Raw genomic sequence first — 25468 nt, 5'->3', positions numbered from 1 at the left:
ACAATGGGAGATAGGTGGTCTCACAAATCCTGTGCCATGAAGGACTTTATTGGTAACTACCATCATCTTAAACTGGGTCTGGAAATCTACTGCAGCTCATGCAGCAATGGTATATGAGAGTATTAAGAGAGTCCGAATACTGTCCTGCATCATTATAAAACATTCTAGAAGGTATCCAGTAAATACAAAAACATTTTTGCTGGATTAACTTCAACTTTAAATCATAGAAAGTAAGTTTAGTTTTCTTCAAAACTTCAGTCCATTGATTTGTAAGGACTGGAATTTCCAATTCTTGATTCCAAGCAAAAATGCAAGTATCCTGGTGAAAGCAATAGTATTTGGCCATCAGACCTGTATTAATGTGGAATTTTTGCCACGTTGAAATGTAATATGGAGCTTTGTTAAAAATTGGAGCCTGTCCAAAGACTTAATATTTTTGATTTTATGGATATCTTACAAGTTATTTGTGTGGCAAGTGTCTGTAATTTTATTTAAGCGTTCTTAATAGAAGGTACCTTTCAGAATAGAAATAAATAGAAAACAACTTGTTAGGGTATAGCTTGCAGTATAAATATCGTAGAAGCCAAGAAAATTATAAAGCAGGATGGAAGTATGAATTTGAATATCTATTTCGCTCTCCTCTCCTTTCAGATTTTGAAAGACATCACAAATCGGTTCCATGTGATGAATGGCTATAAAGTGCACTATGTCCCTGGATGGGATTGCCATGGGTTACCCATTGAGTTGAAAGCATTATCAGAATATGGAGAAACAAAACATCTTACACCAATGGAAATCAGAAAGAAAGGTATCTTTCCTTTGATAAACACTTCTAGAGAGGTCTGTGGATGTTATTCCATGACAGACATGTGTCGGAGAACAGCAACATCGTTCTACTTTCAGATATTTGAAAGGTGCCTTCTAAGATGAGATACATAATTTAAAACATCAGTAGACAAAGAATGACCGTCAAATGTTGAAGTACCACTGTCAGTATGCATTACCATTGACCATAATGGATGAAGCTACTAAAAGTTGGTTTTCAGTGACAACTGAGAAACCATAGTTTGCCTACCTGCTTTTTAAAAAAATCTTAATTTCTTACACGTATATTACTATCGATAAGGCAAGCAAACATGGGACAAATTGGGAGTTTAGAGACAGTGGAAGGAAGAATTGCAAATGTGGCAATAATGTACTGATTTAGGTTGCCAGCTACCTTTACTCTGAATAGAAAAAGGTGCTCTTATCTGCATGTCTATGTATTTATTAATATATAACACACAATACAATTTAAAATGCACTCTGCCCTGTTTGTTTAAAATTCAGAGTTCAGTCTAACAGGGCTTTGGATACAGTTTTGTTTCTCACCCTTTTTTAAACTAATATTTGGTAGGTTGGTTTTAATCCTAAATGTTTATTTATTTAAAAGAATTACCGTATTTTTCGGACCATAAGACGCACCTGACCATAAGACGCACCCAGTTTTTAGAGCAGGAAAACAAGAAAAAAATATTCTGAACCAAATAGTACCAGTATACTAAAACAGGGCTTTTCAACCTTTTCATCCATTGTACCACTTTTAGGACAAGGCAATGTCTGAGTACCACCAGTCACCCAGCAAGGTGTCAAAAACTTGACCCCTCCCCCCAAAAAAGGAAAAAGATGATAAAGTACAGGTAGTCCTCGACTTACAATGATTCACTTAGTGACTGTTCAAAGTTACGACGGCACTGAAAAAGTGACTTATGACCATTTTTCACACATGACTATTGCAGCATCCCCAGGGTCATGTGATTTACATTTGGATGTTTGGCAATCGATTCATATTTATGATGGTCACATTGTTCCAGGGTCATGTGATCGCCTTTTGCAACCTTCTGACAAGCAAAGTTAGTGGGGAAACCAGATTCACTTAACAACCATGTTACTAATTTAATTTCTCTCTCTCCTTCTCTTTCTCTCCCTCTCTCCCCCTCCCTCTTTCTCTCTCCCTCTTTCTCTCTCTTTCCCTTTCTCTCCCTCTTTCCCTCTTTTTCTCTTTCCCTCTCTTTCTCCCTCTTTCTCTCTCTCCCTCTATTTCCCTCCCTTTCTTTCTCCTTCTCTCTCTCTCCCTCTTTCTCTCCCTTTCTATTTTTCTCTTTCCCTCTATTTCTTCCTCTTTCTCTCCATTTCCCTCCCTCTTTCATTCTCCTTGTCTCTCTCTCCCTCTTTCTCTCTCTCTCCCTTTCTTTCTCTCCCTCTTTCCCTCTCCCTCTTTCTCTCTCTCCCTTTCTTTCTCCTCTTTCTCTCCCTCCCTATTTCTTTCTCCTTCTCTCTCCCTTTCTTTCTCTCCCTCTCTCTCTCTCTCTTTCTCTCCCTCCCTCCCTCTCCCACTGTCCCTTCCTTCTTTCCTTCCTTTCTTCCTTCCCTCCCTTTTTGTCCTTCCCTCTCCGCGTTAGAGCAGTACCCGTGGAGGCGGCCCTGCGGCCCGGCTTTCTCTTGCAGAAAGCAAGCTGAAATGGAGCGAGGAAGATTGCCAGGAATGCGAATCGGCCAATCTTGTGCTCCTGCAATCTCCCTTGCTCGGTTTCAGCTTCCCTTGCTACAAGAGAAAACAGGCTGAAACGGAGCGAGGGAGATTGCAGCAGCGTGAGATTCGCGTTCCTGGCAATCCCCCTTGCTCCGTTTCAGCCTGCTTTCTCTTGTAGCAAGGGAAGCTGAAACCGAGCGAGGGAGATTGCAGGAGTGCAAGATCGGCGTTTCTCAGCACGTGCTGATTCGTGCTCCTGGCAATCTCCCTTGCTTTCCACTTGCGGAGGTTGGGGCTGGCCATACGGATCACCTTCGGACTATAAGACGCACCCTCGTTTTCCCCCCCACTTTTTTGGGGGGGAAAGTGCGTCTTATGGTCTGAAAAATACAGTATATGGCTGCCCACCTTAAACAGGTCTGCCCATCTTAAACAATAGCAATAACACCAGTAACTATAAAATGCTCCTTAACCATCATCTTAGGCTTCCCCGCAGCAAGCTTCAGTTATCCATATACCATTCTTTCTATTCTATTCAGAATGCCAGGTGCCTTGGTAAAAAGCCAAGTCTTGATGGTCTTCTGGAAGGTTAAAATGTGGGGGCCTGCTGAATCCCTAGGGAGAGGATAGGAGGAGCCATAGAAAAGGCATGCTTCCAAGATCCCACTAAGAGGTAGAATTTCAGGGAAGGGATCTGGAGCATTTATTTATTTATTTATTTAGTTATATTTATATACCGCCCTATTCCCTGAGGACTCAGGGCGGTTTACAGGAAATTAAAAAATCCAAAATACAAAAATTAAGAACCAAATTAAAAAATATTAAATTAACCCTGTAGTCAATTAAAAAGAACCCCAAATTAAAAATTCCTCCTCAGTCTGGGCCCGAGAGCTCGAAGAGCCAGGTCTTCAGGCCCCGGCGGAATGATCGAAGGTCGGGGGCAGTTCTCAGCTCCACCGGCAGCTGGTTCCAGAGGGCAGGCGCTCCCACCGAGAAGGCCCTATCCCTGGGTGTCACCCGCCGGCAGTCTCTTACCGGCGGGACCCTGAGCAGACCCTCCCTGTGGGAGCGCACTGGGCGAAGGGCATTTGATGCCGGCAGCAGGTGTTCCCTCAGATATCCCGGACCCAGGCCATGTAGGGCTTTATAGGTGATAACCAGCACCTTGAATTTCACCCGGAGGGCAACCGGAAGCCAATGCAGCTCGCGGAGTAGAGGTGTTACATGGGAGTATCGGGAAACCCCCATTACAACTCGCGCGGCCGCATTCTGCACCAGTTGAAGCCTCCGAGTGGTCTTCAAGGGCAGCCCCATGTAGAGAGCGTTACAGTAGTCCAAACGGGAGGTCACAAGCGCATGAGTAACTGTGCGTAGGGCGTCTCGGTCCAGATAGGGACGCAACTGGCGCACCAGGCGAACCTGGGCAAAAGCCCCCCTGGTCACGGCTCCTATATGGTCTTCAAAATTGAGCCGTGAATCCAGGAGGACGCCCAAGTTGCGAGCCCTATCGACGGGGGGTAACACCTCACCCCCCATCATTAAGGATGGAATAACTTGGTTAACCCGAGATGCCGATATGCACAGCCACTCAGTCTTGGCGGGATTGAGACGAAGCCTGTTTCTCCCCATCCAGACCTGAACCGCCTCCAGGCACCGGGACATCACGGAGAGGGCATCACTGGGTTGGTTCGGGGTGGAAAGAAAAAGTTGGGTATCATCAGCGTACTGATGATACCCCACCCCAAAACCACGAATGATCTCGCCCAGCGGCTTCATATAGATGTTGAACAGGAGAGGCGAGAGAACCGACCCCTGAGGGACTCCACAAATGAGAGACCTCGGGGCGGATCTCTGCCCTCCTGTCAACACCGACTGCGAGCGGCCCTGGAGGTAGGAGGAGAACCACCGTAAAACAGTGCCTCCCACTCCCAGCCCCCTGAGACGCCGCAGTAAGATACCATGGTCGATGGTATCGAACGCCGCTGAGAGATCTAATAGGACCAGGACAGAGGAGCAACCCCTGTCCCTAGCCCTCCAGAGATCATTCACCAGCGCGACCAATGCCGTCTCCGTGCTGTGTCCGGGCCTGAAGCCCGATTGGTACGGGTCCAGATAATCAGTTTCCTCCAGGAACAGAGGGAGCTGATGCGCCACCACACTCTCAACAACCTTCGCCAGAAAGCGAAGGTTGGAGACTGGACGGTAGTTGTTTAAAACAGCCGGGTCCAAAGCAGGCTTCTTGAGAAGGGGTCTCACCACCGCTTCCTTCAAGGCGGCAGGAAAGACACCCTCCTTCAAGGAAGCAGTTATTACTGCATGGAACCAGCCTCGTGTTCCTTCCCGAGCCGCATAAGCTAGCCAGGAGGGGCACGGATCCAACAAACAGGTGGTGGTGCTCAGTCTCCCCATGATCCTGTCCACATCATCAGGGGAAACAGGGTCGAACTCAGTCCAGATAACGTGCTCAAGACCGCCTGATTCCTCCACATTAGACTCTGCCCAGTCAGAGTCCAAGCCGGTCCGGATCCGAGCGATTTTGTCCGCCAGATGATGACTAAACTCCTCGGCTCGTCCCTGCAAGGGATCCTCTCTCACCTCCTGATTAAGGAGGGAGCGAGTCACCCTAAACAGGGCGGCCGGGCGATTATCTGCGGACGCGATAAGGGCGGCAAAGTAGTTAGACTTCGCCGTCCTTATCGCCGCAAGATAAGACCTTATAAAGGTTCTTAACTGCAATCGGTCGGATTCGGACCGGCTGGATCTCCAACCACTCTCTAGACCTCGTCTCCGCCGCTTCATCTCCCGGAGCTCCACAGAGAACCATGGGGCCCAACGGGATCTGCGTCGGGTCAGAGGTCGCATGGGTACAACGCAGTCGAGTGCCCTGGTGGCTGCCGTTTCCCAGGCCTCCACCAGGGCATCGACTGGGCTGTGGGTAAGGGTGATAGGTATAGGCCCAAGCGCCCTCTGGAACCGATCTGGGTCCATTAGGCGCCTGGGGCGGAACCACCTGGTCGGCTCCGCCGCCCAGCGGCGGGGGATGGCATGACGGAAAACTAGCCTCAGGAGGTAATGGTCTGACCATGACAGAGGGGTGATGGACGGAGAACCCCCTCCCAGATCATCCAACCACTGTCCAGACAGAAACACCAGGTCAAGAGTGTGACCCCCCTCATGAGTCGGGCCCTCAATAACCTGGGTCAGGCCCATGGCTGTCATGGAAGCCATGAACTCCCGAGCTAACTCCGACGACCCTCCCAGTGATGGCAGGTTGAAGTCACCCAGGACTACGAGCCTGGGGAACTCCACCGCCAACCCTGAGAGGGTGTCGAGCAGCTCGGGCAGGGCTGTTGCCACACAGCTGGGCGCCAGGTATGTAAGCAACAAGCCCAACTGAACCCGAGGACCACACCTCAAGAGGAGGGTCTCACTCCCGGCCATCTGGACAATGGTGGCCTCCCGGGGACACAATGTCTCCCGAATAACCACTGCCACCCCACCACCCCTGCCCTGAGCCCGTGGCTGGTGCAGCACCCGGAAACCCGGCGGGCATAACTCGGTGAGAGGCACCCCTCCCTCCGGGCCCAGCCAAGTTTCCGTGATGCCTGCCCTATCCAATCTAATGGGATGGGCAGATATTCTTAGGGAGCTGTGTCCTGCAAATAACCTGGCCCCATGCCATGTAGGGCTTTGAAGGTGATCACCACCATCTTAAATTGTACCCAGGAGGAAATGGAACCAATGCAGCTCATGCAATGGAGATATAATGTGGGTAAACCTGTGAACAGCCAATTTGGTGTGTGCTGCTGCAGTCTGGACCAGTTATAACTTCCAAGTAGTCTTCAGGCCCCCCCCCCCTGTGTAAAATGCAATGGAGTAATCCAAACAGGAAGTGACTGAGGCTTGTGTGATTGAGAGCAATACCTCCAGAAAAGAGTGCAAAGGCCCCCTTAGCCACAGCTGCCACCTACTCATCAAGGGAGCCATGAGTCCAGGAGGACCCCCGAATTGTGCACCAGCTCACTCCGGAGGAGTGAAGCCCTGTCTAGCGCAAAGATGACAAAGGTGCACAGAGTCTACACAGGCAAGATTTGCTCCAGCACTTCTGCCACATTCTCATTCCAAGCAGGAGTAAGGAAAAACCCCAAATTCCCTTGGAAACTGCATTGGGTCCATTAGGCGCCTGAGGCATGTCCATCGAACAGACTCCAGTCCTTGCAGTGAGGGACAGCTGCTGAGAACCCTAGGACCAAGAGGGCAGGACATATTGTTAATGCACTCCTAAATCCATCTCACAACACACTGCTATGCACCGAGCACCAGATCTCCCTATGAGTTGAACTATGAATAAGTGAAATGGATGCAAGGCCACTCTGGTGGCCATGAACTTGTGCTACCTCGGACCCCAGGCCAAGAGACAGTAAGTTGAAATCCCCCCAGAACCATAAGCCTGGGGACCTCCATCATCAGTTCAGACAGGAGCACAGACAGGGATGCAGCTACATTGCAGGCAAGCAGGCAAATAGCAGCAATCTCCATTGTTCCCTCTGGCTCAGCTTCAGAAAGAAGGCCTCACATCCAAAGATATCCAGGTCAGAGCCCATGGAGGTCACCAGAGACTCACAAATAACAACTGCCACATCTCCACCTCTGCCCCAGAGTCTCAATTGAGGTCATACTCAGACCCCAGGAGGGCACATTTCAGACAGGGAAAAACACACTCTGTGGCCAACCAAGTCTCAGTGATACAAGCCAGACTGGCCTTCCCGTACATAGTCAGATGTCATGGATGAGGTTAGTTTTCCTGCAAGTTGATCTGGCATGAAGCAGCTGCTGCCAGAAACCAGAGTCAGATCCTGAGACCGAGCGTGGAGGGGCAAAACACAGTACAGGTATTGCATGTTTTCTTTAATAAAATGAGCTTCGTAGGATAAACTAAATGTTCTAGTTCTTCTGGGATTCAATAACGGATTATTTATTACATTTATAGTTACGCTAATTAGAAATATAATGATGTAAAATATATTTGTAGAACTAATTTGGTATAGTCAATAAGGCAGCTAGCTAGAAACTAGGAGCCTGAGTTCCAGTCCTTCCTGAGGCATGAAGCCATCTGAGTGAGCCAATCACTCTCTCTCAACCCTAGGAAGCAGGCAATGGCAAACCACTTCCCAAAAACCTTACCAAGAAAACTGCAGGAATTTGTCAGGTAGCCAGCAGGTAGTCAAATTCAGTTGCTATCTTTGTATCGGTCTACCTGGAATAACTAAGTAAAATAAAACATTTGGCTTCTGATTATGCTTTAGTTTATACTTTTGTTTTCAACTTCACCTAAGATTGGGCGAATTCATGTTAAAAATGACTGTTCCTTCTTCAGCCAAAGCATTTGCAGAAAAGGTAATTGAGAAACAGAAATCAGCATTTATCCGCTGGGGCATAATGGCAGATTGGGAGAACTGCTACTGCACATTTGATCCAAAGTACGAAGCAAAACAGTTGAGAGTTTTCTACCAAATGTATGAAAAGGTAGGTTCATATATATTGTCAAGGGATATTTACATTACATACAAGGTGAAATATTTTTGATTTCTTAATTTTTGTTTATTTCCTAGGGTTTTATTTATCAAGACTATAAGCCAGTGTTTTGGTCTCCTTCAACAAAGTAAGATATTAACATACTTTTTACTCTTGCCTTTGGGGATGGAAGAGCTTTGCATTAAAATACAATTCATGCTGATTCTTCATTCAGTACAGCTTTGGCTGAAGCAGAACTTGAATACAACCAGCAACATACTAGTCGAGCTGTTTATATCAGATTTCCCTTGCTGAAACCCCCTCCCAAACTAGCCTCTGCAGTAGGTATGTTTTATATATGTTCTGAATTAATTTTGTTTAAATGTACTTTTAGTGTACTTACGATAACTTGTGCTAAATATGTTTCTACCTCTAGATGGATTAACTGCAGTGAGTTTGATAGTCTGGACCACCCAGCCCTGGACTATTGCAGCCAATCAAGCTGTCTGTTATATGCCAAATCTGGAGTACGTATTTATTTACTTTATCATTGGAGCATAGTGTTCTTGAGATCTATGCGTTATTTTGGTGAAGATCACATGGATTAGTATCTTACGTGTGGATATTTTAAAGGAAATGTTATATTTAAGATCACCAAAATATCTGTTTTTTTCCATTTCCATTTTTTCCCCATTCCCTTTATTTTTACAGGTAATATAAATCTTCTAATTTTCTTTTTATTTTATAGCCCTTTATTTATTCTTATATGCCCAGCTGTAGAAAAGATGATTTTATGCTGCATGTTAGTATAAACCAGGGGTGTCAAACTCAATTTCATTGAGGGCCGCATCAGCATTGCGGTTGCCCTCAGGGGGCCAGATGGGTGTGGCCTGGGTGGGCGTGGCCTACTGGGTGGGTATGGCTAAAGTGTGTATGGCCTACTGGGTGGGCGTGGCCAGCTCTACATCGTTCGCATCGAGGGTGCCTATGGGGGCCTGGGCAGGAGTGGGACAGATCTAAGGGTCTCTGGCAGGAGGAGGGTCTCTGGGCCAGGGCCAAGGCAGTGGGGGCCGTTCCCTCACTGTTTCCAGGATGGCTTTGCGGGCCGCATGAAACCACTTCGCGGGCCGGATCTGGCCCCCGGGCCTTGTGTTTGACATGTCTGATATAAACCATGCCTAGTCTCCAGCAATTTTTCCTCTATGGTCACATAAGAAAGAAACAGTATATGGAATATCTAAGCATCATATAGTTCTATCTGTTGCATGTTTAAAATGGATTAAAAGATGGCAAATATAATGTAAGAAAATAAATGTAAGTCTTGAATTTAGATTTCTTCTTTGTGATCCCAGTTGTCATGAGGAACTCTGTGAAAATTCATTGATATAACATTCCCATTTCCATGAGACGTTTTTGTATCAGTAGCAATATTAGCAATGAAATGGAAGCGATTTCAATATTAAGTTTTGGGTATCTTTTCCAATGCTTTCCTGTTTTTAATATAACAAGATCTAAATGCATTTGTAGGTATTGCATTGTGAAGTGTGCCAGTACTGGGGAGCACTTTGTAGTAATTGCGGACAGAGTTCAGTCTATAGCAGCTGTTTTGGATACACAGTTTGATGTGATTTCAACATTTAAAGGTAAAAATGCATGGCAATAAAATCATTAATTTTGAATGAATGGTACAATAAGAGAGATAAATGAGAGTGAAATTGTTCCTGGCCGGGGAGTTCTAAACTGGCAGTTTTCTGGCATTCAAGAACTCTACAGGCACATTTAGATTTTTTAAAAAATATGGTTGTGAGAACAATACTAAATTGTAACTTTTAGTAGGAAAATAGGGAAAAGGTGGTTTCTAATTCCCAGTGGCCAACCTCAATCTTATGTTTATTCATGCTACCAACGATGGATGATGTTGCTGTTGTGTTTTTATTGCAGTTGCTTTCTCATCCTTTATCACTTTACAGTAGTTAAATGGACCGTAGGAACATCCTTGACTTTCACGAGAGTTGAAGTAGCTAGAAGATTACACTTTTGTAGCTTGAGTGAGATCTTCATATATTGCAATTCAAGATAATCATCCATCTTTTAAAAGTGTATGTGTGTGAGAGAGAGTGAAATTTATTTTGAGAGATCTTTTAAGAGAGCAGGCAACAGAACAGTAGAATTGTTTTAATACAGTCATATGATTGAATAAAAAAATCTTATATGAATAGAAACAGACATTTTGAACAAGAATGATATTTGTGTTTTATATTTTTAATGTGCTTATAATGAGAACTGTTTTTAATATTTTTCTGCAAAAGGGTAGGGCTAAAATCATGTATTCGTATTATGGCACAATTGCAGGTATTCTATGTAGGGCAGGGGTCGGCAACCTAAAAAAGAAAAAGAGCCACTGGGAACCGGTTCCATCACAAATTAAAAAAAGAGGGAGCCGCGTGCGTGTGTCCATGCACGCGCATGCGCAAAAAGGTTTTTTGCGCATGCGCGGACGCACGCGGCTGCCATTTTTTAAAAAATGAGATGGAACCGGTTCCCGGTTGCCCGATGGCGACGGCCCGTCTGCAAAGCTGCCGCTTTCGGCAGCTTTGCAGACGGGCCGTGGCAGCTTCCGCAAAGAGCGGCGCCCCTGCCCATTCCGAGAGGTGCGCGCGCACCTCTCCGAACGACCGGAGGTGCGCGCGTACCTCCGCGCGAATGGGCAGCGGTGCCGCTCTTTCAGGAAGCCCGCCGCGGCCCGTCTGTGAAGCTGCCGAAAGCGGCAGCTTAGCAAACGGGCTGCGGCAGCTTCCGCAAAGAGCGGCGCCCCTGCCCATTCCGAGAGGTGCGCGCGCACCTCTCCGAACGACCGGAGTTGCACGCGCACCTCCGTGCGAAGGGGCAGCGGCGCCGCTCTTTCAGGAAGCTGCCGAAAGCGAAGGGGCAGCGGCGCCGCTCTTTCAGGAAGCTGCCGAAAGCGGCAGCTTCCTGAAAGAGCGGCCCGCTGCCCGTTCGCGCGGAGGTACGCGCGCACCTCCCCAAAGGTTTGGGGAGGTGCACGCGCACCTCCGGTCGTTCGGAGAGGTGCGCACGCACCTCTCGGAATGGGCAGGGGCGCCGCTCTTTGCGGAAGCTGCCGCGGGCCCGTCTGCTAAGCTGCCGCTTTCGGCAGCTTCACAGACGGGCCGCGGCGGGCTTCCTGAAAGAGCGGCACCGCTGCCCGTTCGCGCGGAGGTACGCGCGCACCTCCCCAAAGGTTTGGGGAGGTGCACGCGCACCTCCGGTCGTTCGGAGAGGTGCGCACGCACCTCTCGGAATGGGCAGGGGCGCCGCTCTTTGCGGAAGCTGCCGCGGCCCGTCTGCTAAGCTGCCGCTTTCGGCAGCTTCACAGATGGGCCACGGCGGGCTTCCTGAAAGAGCGGCACCGCTGCCCATTCGCGCGGAGGTACGCGCGCACCTCTCCAAAGGTTTGGGGAGGTGCGCGCGCACCTCCGCCCATTCGGGGAGGTGCGCGTGCACCTCTCCAAATGGGCGGTGCCACTCTCCATTTGGAGAGGTGCGCGCGCACCACTGCCCGTTGGAAGAGGTGCGCGCGCACCGGGCGGCTGGGAGCCGCAAGAGACGGCTCAAAGAGCCGCATGCGGCTCCGGAGCCGCAGGTTGCCGACCTGTGATGTAGGGGAATTTTTATCTTGGATCAAATTGGTACACTTACCTATTAGAGGCACTAGAAGCAAATATGCTAGTGTCTGTTGTTCTATATTCATTGTTTGTAGGCAACAATGACCCAGCCTGTGGCTGAGTTCTGAAGCCACAGTACAGACAGAACATGGTGAAACAGACTGTTTCTAGGTTGGCAACGTAGTGAGACAAGGCTGTATACTCTCCCCTTATTTATTCAGTCTATATGCTGAATATATATTAAGGAAAGCTGGATTGGGAGATATGCCAAGAAAAAAAAGTATTATTGATTTTGCACTCAGCCAAATGTTTAGACTGGATTTGGCATTTTTATTCACTTATTGGGTCATTCCCAAGGGCCTGGAATAGGCAGATGTTGTTTGATAAAATAAAATGTATCATGGCAGTTTGTAAGCTGTTCTAGGTAAAGCTGCCTTTTGCAATTGACTGATGGAGATTTGGTCGATGATGGTGTTCCAATAGCAATAGCACTTACATTTATATACCGCTTCACAGTGCTTTACAGCCCTCTCTAAGCGGTTTACAGAGTCAGTCTATTGCCCCCAACAGTCTGGGTCCTCATTTTACCTACCTTGGAAGAATGGAAGGCTGAGTCAACCTTGAGCCGGTGAGACTCGAAATGCCAAACTGCTGGTAGCTAGCAGCCGGCAGAAGTAGCTTACAGTATTGCATTCTCACCACTGCACCACCACGGCTCATAATGGTAATCCAGATGCTGTTAGTTATTTAAAATATAATTTGTTGTTGTTGTTGTTGTTGTTATTATTATTATTATTATTATTATTATTATTATTATTATTATTATTCATTTGATTTGTAATCATGCCCATTCTAAATAATACCTGTTATTAGTGAATGTAGCCACCTGCATCAGAATACTTTAAAAATATAGTATCCATTTTCAGTGTGAGAGTCTTATTAGTTGTGTAATTATTAAAACTTTATTTCCCCCACCGATAGGCAGAAAATGGCAGACGGTGAAGAGTTTTAATTTTGCTGTTTTCAGGTACAGATTTGGAAAGTGGAATTTGTTCCCATCCAACAATTCCTGGAAGGCAGTCTCCTCTTTTGCCTGCAAACCATGTGACCATGTCAAAAGGAACAGGATTAGTGCATACAGCTCCAGCTCATGGTATGGAAGATTACAGTGTAGCTTCTCATCATCAACTGCCCATGGTACTGTGGTCTTATTTTGCTTTGCTTTTAATCTTATGCTTTTCCTGCTCACACCAAAAATATCATGTAGCAAAAACTTTCAAGTTGAAAAGGAAGAGGTGAAATCTTTTAAAATCATTTTGTAGCTACCTGAACTATAGCTAAAAAGTGAGAAAGAAGGTATAGTAGTAGACTTCAAAAAAGGGAAAAAAATAGATCCAGGAAATTACAGACCTATCAGCCTGACCTCAATACCTGGGAAGATTCTGGAAAAGATAATCAAACAACAAATCAGTGAACACCTTGATGCGAACAAAGTTATCACTAAAAGCCAACATGGGTTTGTCAAAAACAGATCATTCCAGACAAATCTTATTACATTCTTTGACCAAGTGACAAAACTAGTGGACCAGAGGAATGCTGTAGATATAATTTACTTGGACTTCAGTAAGGCATTTGATAAAGTAGATCACAACCTACTACTTGATAAGATAGAAAAATGTGGGTTAGATAGCATCACCACCAGATGGATTCGTAGCTGGCTGACAGGCCATACTCAGCGTGTGGTCCTCAATGGAACTGCATCTACATGGAGGGAAGTGTGTAGTGGGATGCCCCAGGGCTCTGTTCTGGGCCCAGTGCTCTTCAACATCTTCATCAATGATTTGGATGAGGGGATAGATGGGGAACTCATCAAATTTGCAGATGACACCAAGCTGGCAGGAATAGCCAATACTCCAGAAGATAGGCTTAAGATACAGGAGGATCTGGACAGACTCGAACACTGGGCACTATCTAACAAAATGAAATTCAATGGTGAAAAAAGTAAGGTTCTACATTTAGGCAGGAAAAATCAAATGCACAGGTATAGTATAGGTGGTACCTTGCTCAATAGTAGTAACTGTGAGAGAGATCTCGGAGTCCTAGTGGACAATCACTTCAATATGAGCCAGCAGTGTGCTGCAGCTGCCAAAAAAGCCAACACAGTGCTAGGCTGCATTAACAGAGGGATAGAATCAAGATCACGTGAAGTACTAATACCACTTTGCAATGCCTTGGTAAGGCCACACCTGGAATACTGCATCCAGTTTTGGTCACCACGATGTAAAAAAGATGTTGAGACTCTAGAAAGAGTACAGAGAAGAGCAACAAAGATGATTAGAGTTCTGGAGACAAACATATAAGGAACGGCTGCTGGAATTGGGTATGTGTAGTTTAAGGAAGAGAAGGGTGAGGGGTGACATGATAGCAGTGTTCCAATATCTCAGGGGCTGCCACAAAGAAGAGGGAGCCAAGCTATTCTCCAAAGCACCTGAAAGCAGGACAAGAAGCAACGGATGAAAACTAGTCAAGGAGAGAAGCAACCTAGAACTAAGGAGAAATTTTCTGACAGAACAATTAATCAGTGGAACAACCTGCCTCCAGAAGTGGTGAATGCTCCAACACTGGAAGTTTTTAAGAAGAGACTGGCCAGCCATTTGTCTGAAATGGTATAGGGTTTCCTGCCTGAGCAGGGGGTTGGACTACAGGGAGTGCAGAATTATTAGGCAAATGAGTATTTTGACCACATCATCCTCTTTATGCATGTTGTCTTACTCCAAGCTGTATAGGCTCGAAAGCCTACTACCAATTAAGCATATTAGGTGATGTGCATCTCTGTAATGAGAAGGGGTGTGATCTAATGACATCAACACCCTGTATCAGGTGTGCATAATTATTAGGCAACTTCCTTTCCTTTGGCAAAATGGGTCAAAAGAAGGACTTGACAGGCTCAGAAAAGTCAAAAATAGTGACATATCTTGCAGAGGGATGCAGCACTCTTAAAATTGCAAAGCTTCTGAAGCGTGATCATCGAACAATCAAGCGTTTCATTCAAAATAGTCAACAGGGTCGCAAGAAGCGTGTGGAGAAACCAAGGCGCAAAATAACTGCCCATGAACTGAGAAAAGTCAAGCGTGCAGCTGCCAAGATGCCACTTGCCACCAGTTTGGCCATATTTCAGAGCTGCAACATCACTGGAGTGCCCAAAAGCACAAGGTGTGCAATACTCAGAGACATGGCCAAGGTAAGAAAGGCTGAAAGACGACCACCACTGAACAAGACACACAAGCTGAAACGTCAAGACTGGGCCAAGAAATATCTCAAGACTGATTTTTCTAAGGTTTTATGGACTGATGAAATGAGAGTGAGTCTTGATGGGCCAGATGGATGGGCCCGTGGCTGGATTGGTAAAGGGCAGAGAGCTCCAGTCCGACTCAGACGCCAGCAAGGTGGAGGTGGAGTACTGGTTTGGGCTGGTATCATCAAAGATGAGCTTGTGGGGCCTTTTCGGGTTGAGGATGGAGTCAAGCTCAACTCCCAGTCCTACTGCCAGTTTCTGGAAGACACCTTCTTCAAGCAGTGGTACAGGAAGAAGTCTGCATCCTTCAAGAAAAACATGATTTTCATGCAGGACAATGCTCCATCACACGCGTCCAAGTACTCCACAGCGTGGCTGGCAAGAAAGGGTATAAAAGAAGGAAATCTAATGACATGGCCTCCTTGTTCACCTGATCTGAACCCCATTGAGAACCTGTGGTCCATCATCAAATGTGAGATTTACAAGGAGGGAAAACAGTACACCTCTCTGAACAGTGTCTGGGAGGCTGTGGTTGCTGCTGCACGCAATGTTGATGGTGAACAGATCAAAACACTGACAGAATCCATGGATGGCAGGCTTTTGAGTGTCCTTGCAAAGAAAGGTGGCTATATTGGTCACTGATTTGTTTTTGTTATGTTTTTGCATGTCAGAAATGTATATTTGTGAATGTTGAGATGTTATATTGGTTTCACTGGTAAAAATAAATAATTGAAATGGGTATATATTTGTTTTTTGTTAAGTTGCCTAATAATTATGCACAGTAATAGTCACCTGCACACACAGATATCCCCCTAAAATAGCTATAACTAAAAACAAACTAAAAACTACTTCCAAAAATATTCAGCTTTGATATTAATGAGTTTTTTGGGTTCATTGAGAACATGGTTGTTGTTCAATAATAAAATTAATCCTCAAAAATACAACTTGCCTAATAATTCTGCACTCCCTGTAGATGACCTCCAAGGTCCCTTCCAACTTATTATTATTATTATTGTTATTACTTTAAATCACATCCTACAAAGCTTTTCTATTGCCTATTTGTCTCATATCTTTTATAATGCCAGGCCTGAAGGTTGGAAAACTTCCTGAAAGTCATTGAACGCACTTTCCCGGCTTCTTTCCAAATCTGCTATAACTCTTTAGAATAGATTCACGACTGTGAATAAGGGAGGGAGAATCCCTGCTTCCGGACGCTTCCGTTCCATTGGTAGCAATGTATGGTCAAAACGCAAATTATGTGAACCAAGGCTATTTTCTAAAATAAATATTATAAATTTTAAATGAAATAAGAAAATGCTTTTCATTTTCTTTTGGCTTAAGAATTATGTTTCCTCTTAAAATGGTTAATTAACTCCTTGCCAAAATCTATGCCTCTGCAATCATTAAATATCTCTGTTACTTCCAAAGATGAAAATTTAGTGGCTTATTTTGCAGGGAAAATATATATCCTCAGTATTCTAGTTGTACTTAGCCTGATCTTTATGAAATGATATCTGATGACAAATTTGAGAACTTTTTTTTTTTAACAAAGATTTAAACATTTTTTTCTTTTCGTGCCCAGGACTGTCTGGTAGACGAAGCTGGGCTTTTCACAGAAGCTGCAGGTTCAGAGCTCCAAAAGAAAGATGTTCTTGGAGAAGGAAATGAGACTGGTTTGTATTACATTTTACACTATAAATTGGGTATGGCAAAGAATATTGACCTATTTTCTTATACCAGAGATGGGCAACTTCTTTTTTCTTTCAAGGCCCACATTCCTAGCAGAATAATCAATTAAGGGTTACATTGCTGCCCTCAGTTATGCATAAGCCTTAGAAATCTTTATATAAATTACACACACACATAAATAAGTAAACAAACAAACAAACACATGGCATACATGAGTATTAGGCAGGGCTAGAGCAAAACTTAACCAAGAAATTAAAAGACGCTTGCTCCTCGGGAGGAAAGCCATGACAAATCTAGACAGCACACTAAAAAGCAGAGACATCACCCTGTCAACAAAAGTGCGTATAGTCAAGGCTATGGTCTTCCCAGTTGCAATGTATGGCAGTGAAAGTTGGACCATAAGAAAGGCCGAGCGCCAAAGAATTGAGGCCTTTGAGCTATGGTGCTGGAGAAGACTCTTGCGAGTCCCTTGGACTGCAAGGTGATCAAACCGGTCAGTCCTAGAGGAGATCAACCCTGACTGCTCTTTAGAAGGCCAGATCCTGAAGCTAAAACTCAAATATTTTGGCCACCTAATGAGAAGGAAGGACTCACTGGAGAAGAGCCTAATGCTGGGAAAGATTGAGGGCAATAGAAGAAGGGGACGACAGAGAATGAGGTGGCTGGATGGAGTCACTGAAGCAGTAGGCGTGAGCTTAAATGGACTCCAGAAGATGGTAGAGGACAGGAAGGCCTGGAGGAACATTGTCCATAGGGTCGCGATGGGTCGGACACGACTTCGCAGCTAACAACAAGAGCAAAACTAAATGGGGCTGCCGTTACCATTTTCACAATTCCTTCTTCCCTACAAAGTAGATTTTCAGAGGACAAAAAGAAACTTTTGGTAGAGGTCTGAACTGACTGCCTACAAAAGATTTCTGAATTAAAGCTGAAAGCAAGTGATATATTTTTTACTCTTCCATAGTTATTGAGATGCTTCAAGCAGCAAAGAATTTATTGAAAGAAGAAAAATATGTACACAGCTATCCCTATGAATGGAGGACTAAAAAACCTGTGATTATTCGGGCCAGCAAACAGTGGTTCATTAATACAGAGAATCTCAAGACTGCTGCTCAGGTATTTAATGTGTTTCCTGATACAAATGGACCTCTGGCTTTCATTACACTTTATGATACTTTACCATTTTTTATAAATTCAATTTATATCATTCATGGTTTGCATCGTATCTACTAAGCAACGTCATTGTGCCACTAAAATTAATAGTGTAATTTTTTCCTTTTTTTTTGCCTGTTGAGCACAATTGGTTAACTCTCAAGAAACCTGCTAAAATTCTGCCCCCACCCACTCACATTATGTTATTACTTTACCATCCACAATCTCGAGAGCTTTCTGAGTCTTGGTTGTTAAAAAAATAAAAAGTATGGTCTCCAACTGGTAGAAGACACTTAACTTCTATCTTAAATGATCAGCTGTATGAATTTTATTTCTGCATGCCACTAGGTGGGGTCCTGACTTTTGGTCTGTATGTGATCAAATGAAAACATATCTGCCTGCCTTTCGTGTAAAATAATGTATAGAGAGCTAACAGATTAAAAATCATACAGACAATAAGAAGCATTTATTAAGAATTACCGTATTTTTCAGACTATAAGATGCACTTTTCCCCCAAAAGTGGGGGGGGAAAACGAGGGTGCGTCTTATGGTCCGAAGGTGATCCGTATGGCCAGCCCCAACCTCCGCAAGTGGAAAGTAAGGGAGATTGCCAGGAGCACGAATCGGCACGTGCTGAGAAACGCCGATCTCACGCTCCTGCACTCTCCCTCGCTCAGTTTCAGCTTCCCTTGCTACAAGAGAAAGTCCGGGAGAAGGGCGGTATATAAATTTAATAAATGAAATGAAAATGAAAATGAAACCGAAAGAGGCAGATTGCCAGGAATGCGAATTGGCTGATCTTGCGCTGCTGCAATCTGCCTCGTTTCAGCCTGCTTTCTCTTGTAGCAAGGGAAGCTGAAACCGAGCGAGGGAGTTTGCAGGAGCGCGAGATCGGCCGATTCGCATTTCTGGCAATCTCCCTCACTCCGTTTCACACATGGACCATTTCCTATTGCACAAAGACCAGCAAGGTGAGTGGCTCAGATTTTCAGTGGGAAAACAAGTGAAAGCAAACAGAGGGCCAGCTGCATTTCTGAGAAGAGATCCCATTTAACATCTGGTAAACAATCTGGAACTGCAATTCAGAGAGAAGGAAGTCTGCACATCACAAGGAGCCACAAGTTTGTTTTAAGTGACAAGCAAAACAAATGATCCTCAGTAAGTTGGGCCTGACTGGTAAAAAGTTCCCAAACTGTCCCTAATCTAGTTAGCTACGTTTCATGTTCTTTTCTCTGCTGGGAAGAGTATGGAAGGAAGCCGTCAACCAAGTGAACTTTAAAAAGGGATCCATGGTTTTGTTTTGTTTCTTTAATTCCAGACAAAGTGAAAATTCTCAGGTTACATCTGCAATGGTGACAAACCACAAGCCATGCTTGCTTATAAACGTGTTAGCGGCCCAGCCATAGTTTTTGTCTCTACAAGAACCCCGCTGCAATCCTCTCATAATTTCTCTGGGGTGCAAAATAAAGAGTTGCTGGTACCCCATCTTGCGGGATTAGTGAAGGATAATTCAAACAATAACCCATGTAAAGTATTTCGAGTAACACTCAGCATTGCCTCAAGTCCAATCCATTTAATGGCGACTGGAAGGAAGGAAGGAAGGGACAATGGGAGAGGGAGGGAGAGAAAGAGAGAGAGAGAGAAAGAGAGGGAGAAAGAGAGAAGGAGAAATAATTTTTTTTCTTGTTTTCCTGCTCTAAAAACTGGGTGCGTCTTATGGTCCAGTGCGTCTTATGGTCCTAAAAATACGGTAAATGGTTCTAGGCTACTTTAGCAACTTTTGTGAACAATGGTTGAATTGTTACATGCATAGTGTCTAAAATATTTTGATACGGTATACATTTGATTATCAACTTAGTATCAGAGTTGATACTTTTCAGCACTTTTTTTTTTACCATGACTATCCACTAAAGCAGGGGTGTCAAACTGCCGGCCCGTGGGCCGGATGCATCACGACAAAACCGGCAATGGGGAAAAAGTCGCGATATGTCGCGTGACATCGCGAGTTTGACATGCCTGCACTAAAGAATAGTGATTCCTCTTCTTCCCTTAGCATATAACCTTTGGTATTTCACCCACATCCTTTTTCAGGAAGCATTAAAGAAAGTAAAAACTGTCCCAGCCTCAGGAATGAACAGAATGCTAGAAATGTTGGAGAGACGAACGTATTGGTGCATATCAAGACAGAGGCGCTGGGGTGTCCCCATTCCAGTTTTTTACCATAGGTCAACAGAGGAGCCTTTAATAAACAAGTGAGTATTTCACAGACCTATGATTTTGGGGGGTGGGGGGGTGGGGGATGGGGGGAGGAAAATATAATAATAGTTGGTGCAGAAATACTGTTTTCATTTTTCAACATAGCAATAATTTTTAAAGTGTTGCATCTGCTGTTCCGGTGATAGAGTTGCTCTGGTATGGATATGGGATTTGCAGCTCCTGTTCCTATGTAGTCAGGAAATTATCTCCAACCTGCCTGAATTGCCTTTCCCACAGAGGTTGATATGGGATGTAATCCATTCCACAGGGGCTTGTATGGTGTGTAATGCTTTCTTGGTTCTATGTCCATTATTAAATGAAAAAGCTCTCGTGGTGAAGCAATTTGGATGCACGTCCACATTCTTATACACCCCAATGGGCATAGGATGGTGGTGCTTCTAAGCAAGTAATTGATGTGCCTGTAAGAAACTAGCTAGACAAGAACACATTACAGTGAGTAGAAGAACTAGCGTTGTCATAAGACTGCACAGATGCCAATCCTTTTCACTGGAGACACGAACAAAATTCAACCTCAGAGATGAAGGATTGTTATTATTTCTCAACTGAACAGATGTCTCTCAAGGGCAATATTTTATTTATGTGATGGGGATAGGGGGAGAACGTAATGAAGTTTTGGGAACTCTAAGAACTATATGTACATTCTACTTGTTCAAATCTGGTATTTGATCATTCAGTATTTGGGAATATGGGGGGAGAGAGAGGGGGGCTTTAGATCTTATTGGACTAGATGTTATTGGCTGTATTGAACCCTCCAATACAACCTAGTCCTAATCTCCTAACCTGCTGGGCTTCTCCAGAAAAAATAAAGAAGAGGCTATGTCAGTTGTTTCTATGAGAAATGCTTTCCCATTTGTTCATGATTGGGGTACTCAGGGTTGTATGAATGTAAAGTGGGGGGGAAAGATTGGTTTTTGAGCTGGGGTTAATTGTTGAAAGGAGAAATTGTGTTTGCCTGTTTTGTGCATTATAAGAGCCCACCAATTTGAGAGTAAGACCCTTGCTTGTTCCTCAGTGCTTAGTTATAAAAGGATTTTGAGACATATCTCATTCTTTTTTTAAAAAATTAAATATGGTTTTCTGGAAGCTTTGTCTTGATTTGCTTGTATAAACTGCCAGGGTTCTGATTTTAGACACACCTTATAATTTGTCCTTGTACAACGGCTTAAACTCCTCCTTGAGCAAATATTCTGCAACAGATACAGGTAGATGTTTTTAAGAGCAGAGTTGGATAACAAAGGTAACCAGGGTTCAGAGGGAGAGCAATTTTCAGTGAATCACCTAGTGCTGGGAAGTCACTACAGTTCTTGCCAGTACCTGCTGGAATTAGTGGCTTTGATCTAATTTATTACGTTCATATACAGGCGCTTTTAGTAGGATCACTTATGTCAAATAATTATGACTATTGAAAAAATTATGCTCTCTTGCTCTGTACATTTTAAAAACACATTAGTGAAGAGGTTTGAAAAAAAAAAGAACAGACTTGTAAGACTGAGTAGATGTTGCTTCTGGTGTAGAAATTCCAGGGTAATGATAATGAAATATTGATAACTCTCCCCACCAGAGGAATCCTTTTCAGACCATGAACATCTCAATGGGCCAACTACTCTTAGAGCTTTTGAACCCAGAGCAGTTTTGAAAGAATGAGCTATGCTTTATCCATGTTAAATCACTCTTCGGTTGGATTTTATCATTACGTGTGCTCTCTCTGGTTAATGTGAATTTGTTTAAGCTCCTGAAGTCATTCAATCCATCAGTTTATCACTGGTAACTGTGAACATCAGGCAAGAATTCAGTGAGCCAAAATTAAATGGATAGCATAAATCTTGTAAGTACAGCAACCCAAATCAGATCTGTACAGCAACCCAAATCACACTGGCTGAGGAATTCTGGGAGTTGCAAGTCCACAAGTCATAATAGGGCCAAGTTTGAAGACCCCTGCACTAAAGCAAAATTATATCTCTTCATAATTTCTTCAGATAGAAAATAAAGGCATTTCATGGAGGTAGCATTTAATTTTTCTTTTTTTGTTTTAAGCTGTAAGCTATATAAATACATTAGAATAAATCATTAAAACATAAAGAGGACTTTCGTTTTTAAAATTAACTTTCTTCATTGATATTGATTTATATAAATCATTAAAACATAAAGAGGACTTTCGTTTTTAAAATTAACTTTCTTCATTGATATTGATTTATATATGTTAACACAGAAACACGCGTTCCTTGTAGAATAGTGAACATGCAGAGTATTGGCCTACAGAAATGACAGACAGACTTAGATAGCACAGTCTGTCAAATCATAGGTCATTACCCTAGACTTCATTTTGGGGTAGAAACGTTGATTGAGTCCTCCAGAGCTCTTTTGCTGAATACATGGTTCTTCAACTGAAAAAGCCGGAAGACTAACATCGCTACAAAAAAAGATGCTTGGAAAGATTTAAAAAAAACGCAGAATTACCAGTAGAAGTGGTATGTAGGTAATAATACGTAGTTGGAATAACAAATTTGGTGGATTTGAATTCTTCTCCACATAATTTACTTCTTCAGTCAATAGATCAGTGGCTTTCAAAAGTAACACCACCTCCACTGGAAAGAGGCTTATTCCACATGGAGTTGCTGTTACACTTGATAACACTGTTGAAGAGCCATTAGTTATCTGCCTCTCTGAGCCTACATGGGAAAAAGAAATTGCCTTTTCTTTCACCTTATTGCAAATTGGTTCTCTCTCTCCCCTACGGATACCCAAAATTAATGTTGTGAGAATTTGGGACTGTATATATTACTGCCACTCCATGAGCACTGTGTAAAATGACATAAATAGCCGCCGGTGTCAGTTGTCCAACAAAGGTTCTGTAAAAAAATAATGGAAACTGAGTTTGAAAATAGGCAAGTCTTTCTAAAGAAACAGCCCTTTGATATTGTGATAAAAGGGCATAACGTATACTCTTTAAAAAACAAACTGGTTATAACAGAAGTTTAGGGATGAAACATACCTTTGAAAATAAAACACTGATTGTGAAGGATTTGCGTATAAAGTTCAATGCAATAATTTCTTGAAGTGTCTTAATCTATGAAGCTATAAGTTTTAAATATTTTCAGCTTTAAAAAGAAAATACCACAGATTGGTATATAGACGAATCCTGAATAATTTTGAATACATTTAAGAACGTTCATGGATAAAAGTAATCAGTTATAAACTTGTAATTAGTATAAATATTTGGGTTGGTATGGCTCGAGTTTAAGTTGAATTGCTTTATTTGCTAAAGCAGCTTCTTTCTTCCTGCTCCAGTTTAACTTGAAAAGCAGGGTTAAGAATATGTTAAAGATTTTCCAGATTGCTGCCCTTTGCTTAAAAAAAAATACCTTAAATCAGCTTGAATCATCTAATCCTTCAATGTATATTACAGTCACTGTGATCCAGAATACAAGTACATTTTGTAAATAGACAATATCACTATGCTTAAATAGTTCGAAAAATCAGATGCATGTAACATTGAAATAAAGAAGTTACCTGGCACTCCGAGCTTTTAAGAGGAGCAAGGATGGTCAGCATCTGTTTCTTTCTGTGCCTGAAAAATATCTCAATGCTGCTTAATTTCTCACTAAATAAGCATTTGGCGGAATCAATATCAGGGTTCAAAATGATTGGCTGGCGTCATGGTAGCGTGAATTGCTCTGTGGATTTCCAGACTAGAAACCTAGAGAATGACACGTAATAGGAGTTCTGCCCAATCTGGCATATAGAATGTAGGGCAAAGTTTTATAGCAGGGCTCCTGTTGCTTACACTGTGAATTATGGTTCTCAAACTGAGGCCTGCCATTTGTAGAGCGATAAGTCGTTATTTGAGGAAGGTGTTGAATGTACACTGCAGAGAGAACTTTTAACTTAAAAGTTGTTGGGGTGTTTTTTTTTTAAAAAAAAATACAAATTATACAGTTGCGAACAGGAAACATATTTCTCATATTTGTAATCATTTTGGCAAGAGCCACCGGAATGGCTTCTAAGAGAAAACAAACAGGTTTTGGAAAGGTTTTAAGGATAATCTAGTGTATATTCCTCGGAGGTCTAATAACGTTATGAAATCATTGCAAAATCATTGATTTTATAAGGAGCAAGGACAGTGAGCTATAAATGATTATAGTTAGTGTTTATATCAAGTTTATTGGCACACATGCTTTTTTAAATATAAAAAACTTTTTTTATACTTTATGGGATGTAAGAGAATCTTTGGAGACTATATGATGTTTTATACAGCATGTTAATTCTAATTTCTTCAGTAAATAAATCTGAAAATATATACTGGCTTGTGAGTTTAAGGAAATTGGTATACCATACCCTCAGTGAAATTCTCAATTTTAAAGCACAGCTACAAGCATTTCTTTCTTCTATGTAATTACCTTTATGCAGGCAAAATATGGCATTAGAACAGGGGTGTCAAACTCAATTTCATTGAGGGCTGCATCAGGATTGCAATTGCCCTCAGGGGGCCGGGTGGGTATGGCCAGGGTGGGCGTGGCCTACTGGGTGGGCGTGGCTAGAGTGCGTATGGCCTACTGGGTGGGCGTGGCCAGCTCTACATCGTTCGCATCAAGGGTGCCTATGGGGGCCTGGGCAGGAGTGGGAGAGATCTGAGGGTCTCTGGCAGGAGGAGGGTCTCTGGGCCAGGGCCAAGGCAGTGGGGGCCGTTCCCTCACTGTTTCCAGGATGGCTTCGCGGGCCACATGAAACCATTTCGCGGGCCACATCTGGCCCCTGGGCCTTCTGTTTGACATGTCTGCATTAGAACAAGTCATTTTCCATGAAAAGAACCTTGAAGCCAGAATTAGAAATATATTTTTTTAATTGTGAAATCTTGAAAAACTCTTTTTAGGATTAAATCTCTATATATGGGCAGTCTTCTCCCATAAAAGCCTAATTTCTCTAGTCACACAAATTGAGGACCTTGTGATTTTTAAACCTTTTTTACAATGTTTTCATATATTTTCCCTATATTTATTAAATTGTTAAAGGAATCAGAGCATAGCAAGATGAGTAAGATTATTTGTGGAAAAGATCCATTTATATATGTTAATAATGAAGCAGTTTAGGCTTGTATTAATTTATATTACTAATTCTATTCTAAATAAAACCTTAAAATGTATTTTCCTGAATCTTAAACAACTGCATTGCTGCTTTCAGTAGCCCCAAATAGATACATTATTTGATGTTTAGTTTTATATATCTTGTTATATCCCAAAAGAATACATGTATGGTAGGTAAATTTAAATGCTATTAATCATCATATTACAATTTTTACATTTGCTGTTCTTGGTATGATATCATTAATTTCTTTATTCAGAGTATTTCATTATGGATTAGAAGTTG

At 43.3% G+C, this 25468-nt stretch overlaps 1 protein-coding gene across 4 annotated transcripts in view; it reads left to right on the top strand.

The window, feature by feature from the left end:
* The window catches only part of IARS2 (isoleucyl-tRNA synthetase 2, mitochondrial), a 46246-nt gene that overhangs the window by 2324 nt on the left and 18454 nt on the right, over positions 1–25468 (top strand). For 3 of the 4 annotated variants that reach the window (XR_014490976.1, XM_083350674.1, XM_083350673.1), the window contains exons 3-12: positions 652–808; positions 7890–8038; positions 8125–8174; positions 8262–8371; positions 8463–8553; positions 9554–9669; positions 12719–12888; positions 16569–16659; positions 17640–17791; positions 19919–20079. Coding sequence is in view for 3 of the 4 variants with exons in the window: in XM_083350674.1 (XP_083206800.1) it covers positions 652–808; positions 7890–8038; positions 8125–8174; positions 8262–8371; positions 8463–8553; positions 9554–9669; positions 12719–12888; positions 16569–16659; positions 17640–17791; positions 19919–20079 (1247 nt within the window). In the remaining variant the exon portion in view is untranslated. Of the gene's footprint in view, positions 1–651; positions 809–6119; positions 7405–7889; positions 8039–8124; positions 8175–8261; positions 8372–8462; positions 8554–9553; positions 9670–12718; positions 12889–16568; positions 16660–17639; positions 17792–19918; positions 20080–25468 lie in introns of those variants that run through there. The other variant, XM_083350675.1, reaches the window with a different exon arrangement.

This window comes from Vipera ursinii (genome assembly GCF_947247035.1).
Source record: "Vipera ursinii genome assembly, chromosome: 1".
NCBI classification, from domain to species: Eukaryota; Metazoa; Chordata; class Lepidosauria; order Squamata; family Viperidae; genus Vipera; species Vipera ursinii.
This window is presented reverse-complemented; position numbering and strand designations above follow the sequence as displayed.